This window comes from Haplochromis burtoni, unplaced genomic scaffold (genome assembly GCF_018398535.1).
Source record: "Haplochromis burtoni strain Fernald_Lab_line unplaced genomic scaffold, NCSU_Asbu1 Contig_408, whole genome shotgun sequence".
NCBI classification, from domain to species: Eukaryota; Metazoa; Chordata; class Actinopteri; order Cichliformes; family Cichlidae; genus Haplochromis; species Haplochromis burtoni.
In genome coordinates this window covers 244,889-251,874 of record NW_024582769.1, presented here as the reverse complement: position 1 = coordinate 251,874, position 6,986 = coordinate 244,889, and the positions used below count along the sequence as shown (strand labels likewise).

The 6,986-nt window shown below is 47.2% G+C and overlaps 1 protein-coding gene across 4 annotated transcripts in view; it reads left to right on the top strand.

Annotated features, from left to right (window-relative positions):
- The first annotated feature begins 292 nt into the window (after positions 1-292).
- actr3b (actin related protein 3B) overlaps positions 293-6,986 on the top strand; it is a 13,613-nt gene continuing 6,919 nt past the window's right edge. For 2 of the 4 annotated variants that reach the window (XM_005944644.2, XM_005944646.3), the window contains exons 1-4: positions 2,793-3,120; positions 4,309-4,364; positions 5,991-6,115; positions 6,215-6,325. In XM_005944644.2, the coding sequence (XP_005944706.1) occupies positions 2,888-3,120; positions 4,309-4,364; positions 5,991-6,115; positions 6,215-6,325 (525 nt within the window). In that variant the 5' untranslated portion in view covers positions 2,793-2,887. Of the gene's footprint in view, positions 551-2,792; positions 3,121-4,308; positions 4,365-5,990; positions 6,116-6,214; positions 6,326-6,986 lie in introns of those variants that run through there. The other 2 variants (XM_005944645.3, XM_014340846.2) reach the window with 2 other exon arrangements.

Sequence of the window (6,986 nt, the reverse complement as noted above, 5' to 3'; positions counted from 1 at the left end):
CTATCTATCTATCTATCTATCTATCTATCTATCTATCTATCTATCTATCTATCTATCTATCTATCTATCTATCTATCTATCTATCTATCTATGCTGCTGTAAGTGTTTGCCGCCCCCTGCTGGACGTCCCGCCTCATCACACCGAGCGCGTCATTGTCGTCCATAAACTTTATTTAAAAGTTCAAAGTGCGCATTAGTTGACATTTTGGAAGCAGGATGAGCCAATCACAGCCTGCTCCTCCTCCTCTCTTTCATTCTCTGTGCTCTGAACAGCAGCGATCTCATTTACGCACATTACGTGAACGTAGCACAGACTCCGGTTACCGGGGCCGCGTCAGCTGTTTCTATTTTCTCCATCTCGCCCTCCGACCCGGAAGTGCTCGCGCACACACATATGCTCACGTACCCGCACGCAGAGCGTACGCGTTCCTCCCTCCATCACACACCGGACTCCGCTTCGACCACCGACACCGAGCTCTGCGGGCCGGACCGAGCAGGACCGCGCCATGTCCCTGCAGCTGCCCCCGTGCGTGATAGACTGCGGGACCGGGTCAGGACAAGCGCACACACACACACACACACATGCGCGCGCAGTGGCATTACATGTGACGTCATGTGTTTTTGTGAACAGCATCATGTATGTGGATAAGATAGCCTTCATTAGTCCCACGCGTGGGAAATTAGTTTTGTTACAGCAGTGTACGGTGCAAAGTTGCATAGAAAAATTAGAGAAAAAACACTGGAATAATATATCATAAGGTACTGTACACAATAGAATAGAATAGAATAAAAATAAAATACTATATACAATCGAATAAAATAGAATACAAATGCTATATACAATATGAGTATAATACAACGATGCCAGAAAGAGTATTGCACTTAGTCTTGTTGCACATGTGTGGGTTTGTGTGTTTGATCAGTTGGAGTCTTTGTTGTGGAGTCTGACAGCAGGAAAGACCTGTGAAATCTCTCCGTCCCACACTGTGGGTGCCGCAGCCACTGAAGGAGCTGCTCAGTGCTGTCACAGTCTCCTGCATGGGGTGGGTGATGTTGTCCAACAGGGATGACAGCTTAGCCCCCATTCTCCTGTCACTCACCACCTCCACTGGGTCCAGAGTAGAGCAGGGCGATATGACCAAAAATATTTATCACCATATACATTTGAACATTTGCAATAACAATATAACTGACGATATAATTGACACTAGACAAAATACTTTACAACTCCACAACTTTATTAGTGCAAAAAACCCATCAATGTATTTTCACTTAAACAAGCAGCTGTTTTATATCTGCATTAAAGTTATATAAACATGTAACAGTGCAAATGCAAATTCTTGGCTGACATTTCCAGTGGAAACCGGGCGACACATCCTCAGCATAACCATGTATAATACCCACAAAACTTAAAAAGAGGTTATAAACACACAATACGGTAATATTATGTTGAAGCACAGTTCGTATCACTCCGCGAGGCTCCGCCTACGATAGCCGTAATGCTCCCACAAATCCATCAAGCGGTGCGGCTTCGTAGCTTAGCAAAGTCGTACTGAAACATTTGACAGATTTTCGAGCGCCGTGTACATAAAATGGTTTCGAGGTCAGTAACACAACCAGAGTTCATACATAAGGCACACGGGATTATAAGGGGCTCTGTCGACTTTCAGAAAAATCAAAGGATTGATTTTAAGTGCGCCGTATTTTCCAAACAACACGGTAATAACGACGGCCCGCTAGCATGCGCTACCAAAAATAGTGCTTTGTTGTGTGTCTGACAGACGAAAGCTAAACCAGTTCCACACCAGTGAAGCTGCAGCATTTTTACAAACCAGTTCAGGTTCATCGTTTCATTCAACGATCCGCTTTCGCTCTTCTCATTCTGCGTCGCCGCCATGTGCGCATGTAAACAAAGGCACTGCGCACGCGCGTTTTACCCATATTCTATCGCCATATTTCATTTTCCTATCGTTGCCCAAAATTACACCGGTATTACCGTGAACGGTATGATATAGCCCAGCCCTAGTTCAGAGGGCATCCTAAAACAGAGCTGGCCCTTCTGATCAGCCTATTCAGTCTCTTCCTGTCCCCGGCAGAGATGCAGAGCAGACCACACCATAAAAGATGGCTGAGGCCACTGCAGAGTCATAGAAGGTCTTCAGGAGTGGGCCCTCCACTCCAGAAGACCTGAGTCTCCGCAGCAGGTACAGCCTGCTCTGCCCTTTCCTGTAGAGGGCGTCTGAGTTATGAGTCCAGTCCAGTCTATTGTTCAGATGAACACCAAGGTACCTGTAGCTGTTCACAGCCTCGATGTCCATACCTTGGATGTTCAGTGGTTACAGTGGAGAATGCTTGTGCCTGCGGAAGTCTACCACCAGCTCCTTGGTTTTACTGGCGTTGATCTGGAGGTAGTTCAGCTGGCACCAGTCCACAAAGTCTTGGGTCAGACCTCTGTACTCCCTGTCGTCCCCATCAGTGATGAGGCCGACTCTTGCAGAGTCATCAGAGAACTTCTGCAGGAAGCACTGGGTGGAATTGTGGGAGAAGTCTGCAGTGTAGATGGTGAAGAGGAGCGGAGCCAGAACCGTTCCCTGTGGGGCCCCCGTACTGCAGACGACCCTGTCCGACACACAGCCCTGAGTCCTCACATACTGTGGTCGGTCAGTGAGGTAGTCCAGGATCCAGGTAGTGAGGTGATGGTCCACTCCAGAGTTCTCCAGCTTGTCCTTTAGAACCGAGGGAAGAATGGTGTTGAAGGCACTGGAGAAATCAAAGAACATGATTCTCACAGTGCTTCCAGCGGTCTCCAGGTGAGCTAGGGAACGATGTAGGAGGTGAATGACGGCATCATCCGCTCCAATGCCAGGCTGGTAGGCAAACTGAAGTGATGAGCTTGTTAGGCGCTGAAGCTGAGCCAGGACCAACCGCTCCAGAGTCTTCATCAGGGGGGATGTCAGAGCCACACACAGGAGGTGTTCCAGAGCTGTGGGACTCTCCCCAGCCTCAGGCTCAGGTTGAAGAGGTGCTCCATCACCCCACACAGTTGGTCTGCGCAGGACCTGACGACCCTCGAGCTGATGCCATCTGGACCCGCAGCTTTCCTGGATTTAATCCTCCGGAGTGAGTGTGCGTGTTTGTGTGTGTGTTTTTGTACACGCGCGTGCTTGTGTTTACAGGGACAGATTACCAAAATAAAAGCTGGCTCTTGGAATCATCCATCAGTGGGTGGAGGTAAACGCGCTGTGATGATCAGGTGGTTGGGGCAGGTGAGGGGCTGATGGCGGTGCTTACACTGAGCTCCAGCTGTTCCACATGTTCATCCAGCTGCTGCTGTGGGAGCTGCTGGTTGGGTGGAGGTTCAGGTGAAGTTGTGGACCAGTCTGTGCGCGATCTATTCTGGGCCACAGTGTGAATGTGGGACAGCTGCACACTGACCCCCCTCCCCCTGTTCAGAATCAGAGATCATGTGATCTCCTTCAGCCTCGACGTCGGTCCGTGCCCCCGAGCCAAGGTGACATCGTGGGGTCGTTTAGAAATAGCTCACGGCTGCAGGCGTTTAAAGGGTGACGCTGAGCTGACTGTCAGCCGTGAACACACGCATAACAGCCAAAAACACTCAAGAGCAGGTCCCAGATCAGTTTGGTCTGGCTTTGGAGAGGGATCCCAGGGTCCAGGGTCAGGTATTAGAACTGATCCCAGGGTCAGGTATTAGACGTGTGGGTCTATCCAGCAATCACAGCCAGTTCGGTTCATTTTTAATCTTTCATGATTTATTTGTCAGAACTCAGTTTAATGGAACAAGATGTCATTTTTTTTGTTCGTGTTTTTTTGATGTAGTGAAAATACTACAGTTACTTTACAGTTACTACAGTTACTTTACAGTTACTACAGTTACTTTAGGTACTTTTCCCTTATGATGAGGTAAAAGGATATCATCCTAAGGACAGGTCTGCAGTAAAAATGAGTCAAACACTGTGAGTGTCGTCAGGCAAACGCTCCTGAAGTCAAACTGCTGAAATGATGTTTTGGTGCTTTGTATCTGCAGGTCCTGATTATTGTTACTGTTGCTCATCATTTTCTACATGAACTGAATATTTACATAGAGGTCAAAGACAAAGCAGTAATCGGTCACGCCTCTGTTTGCTGACTCATTTCCTGATGTTTTATCAATGTTTTATGTGCAAAACTGAATTTATAAATGTCTGCTGGGAGTCACTCCACTGTTTTCTACAGAGGCCGTATTTGGACCCACAGCCAGATGTTAAGAACCTTTATGTCTAACTGTTGTTTCTGTCTGTGTGGCTGCAGATACACAAAGATCGGCTATGCAGGAAACACCGAGCCACAGTTCATCATGCCGTCCTGTAAGCATCTCACAGCAACGACGGACAGACAGTTAAGGTTAAGTTAGGTTCACTTTCTGTTTCTAAAGCTCAAAGTGAACCTAACTCTGCGTCTTCATCAGTTCTTCCACATAAGTATAAAAATATAAGTCTTTATCTAACCAGAGAAGCTTAAATCTAATCACATCTTTGAAATGACCAAACAAACAGTTTTAGGTTCAGAGCAGCCCTCTGATAGGCTGCAGCCTCTCTAAACTGGGTAAATGTTTGATAAAAATGGATGAATGGTAGTTCAAGGCTTTGTCAGTAGAAGGTGTGAATGAGTACACCACAGTATCCACAGCATAGTAATGAATAGAGCCGCTGTTAGTCAATGATACCAGGTTATTTGAGAACCAGGTGAATAGGTCAGAGCCAAGTACTGACCCCTGTGGAACACCTTTTGTCCCAGTTCTCCCAATAAGATAACTGTGACATGAGTTCCAAGTCAGAACCAACCAGTCTAAAGCTGCATACACACTGGAAGGTATTCTCAGTAACGAGTGAACCATCTTTGGCCACTTCAAGCGCACGTGGATGAAGAAAGGGCCGCTGATGTGAAGTGTGCAGATCTGTGATGTTCTCTCCTCAACTTGGAGGCGAGCAACTCAAGGGTCTACCCAATGACAGCGAAGAATACCACTGAGTGACATATGACCTGGTGGTAAATACATTAGAGGGTCACCTAGGCAACCGGAGCCTGGAACGCTTTGAAGTGGTCGGCTACAAAACAGTATGTGATGGGCCAACTGGTTCCAGCGTGGACTTAAATGTGAGAGCTTTATGGTCCAATGCTGCACACTCCACCACATCATTAACCTCCTCACACGCTGCGTCAAGTCTAAAGGCAAACAGGTTCCAGATATCAGACTAAAACTGGACCAACCGAAGGCTTCGGAGCGCGCGACAGTTTGGATATGAGGTTGTGCTTTCATCACGGCCTCTATCACCTCCTTCATGGAGTTACTCAGCTCAGTTTCATGTATACACCAACAGTCAGCTGAAGGCTGCTTTGATGACTGATTTCCCATCATGCAGCATGTCAGCGCTTCGTTACCCACATGTGTAAATGTGCCAACAGGAGGCGATCCTGGTTATGTACTGCTGCAGACTTTCACAGTTAATAAATGTGTGAGATTACTGTGCATTACACACTGATGCACTGCAGGCTCTCCCTGTGAGCAATGCAGACGGTCAGGTTAGGGAGGAACTGCTCCACATGTCTGTTCCTCTCTGTCAGCTGCAGACTCAACAAACCGTGTGTTTAACCCCCCACTCCGGTGAAACCATCCTAGTCCGACAAAACGTCCTACCCGTGTTATAATTTGACAGTGACTTGCTACTAAACCTAACCATAACCATAACCTTAAGAAGTATTCCGGATGGGTGAAAGAAAGAGAAGTTAATTCGGCGTTGGTGTAGTGCGCATGCGCCACGTCTGCGCAGAAACATTGGGTAGGATGTTTTTTTCAGGTAGGATGGATTCCCAGAACACCGGCACTTTGTGCTTTGAGTAGCCATAATAAACTTTTCAATGGTTTATTCTGCTGTAACCAGTGAAAGCCGTGACTCATGTATGTTTATGGTTGTGTTAATGGCATGCACCAGGTATCGCAATCAAGGAGTCGGCCAGCGTGGGAGAGCAGGCCCAGAGGAGGCTCGTACGAGGAGTCGATGACCTGGACTTCTACATCGGCGACGAAGCCGTAGACAAACCCAACTATGCAACCAAGGTAGGAGAAGGAAAAGAAGCAGGACCCTGTTTGTGCAACGAGATGTAAATGAAACCTGATGGTTTGGTCTGCTGCTGTTCTCCGTCCTTTGCTGTTTAGTGGCCAATCCGACACGGGATGGTGGAGGACTGGGACCTGATGGAGAAGTTTATGGAGCAGGTCATCTTCAAGTACCTGCGAGCTGAACCTGAGGACCACAGCTTCCTCATGGTACACTCTCACAGTGTTTGTGTTGATTCTGTTTCATTCTTCAGGAAGTTCTTCAGCTCTTTGACTGAAGGTAACACTGATGAGGACTTAGTGCCATTGCTACAGTTACCGGCAGTTTAAAATCCACTGTTAAACCGAACCTCAAGCTGAGAGCAGGATCCTGAGCCCACGGTCACCAAAGCGCTCGCTCGTAGGGGTCACGTGACTGTCAAGCTTTTATCGGCATTATCCGGTTGTTCAGTCTGACGTCACTAGCCGTGTCTGGGCCTAAACTCCGCTGCAGGTCCATATATCAAATGATCACTATGGCATTACTGAGAGTTGAAAAACTCGCTAGCTTCTATCTAAATACAATATAGCATGTCCTTACTGCGGGGGTTTGGAAACAAATTCAAACGTACAGCTCTGTTATCACTTCCAGCATAAATGAAGACAGAAAACTAAACAGCAGTGACGTTTGTAGGGTTACTGAAGTTGGGCTAGCTGCTATATAATGATGTGCTACGTGACCGCTAGCGACACAGCTATGTTAGCATAATATAAACAAGCTAACTTTTTTTCCACTGATAAAAGTTAGCGTGAGTGTTCTCGGTGGTCAGGAACAAATGTAATCGCATGGCAGGATGCTGTAAAAGGACCAAACTTCAGCCAGGAGAACAAC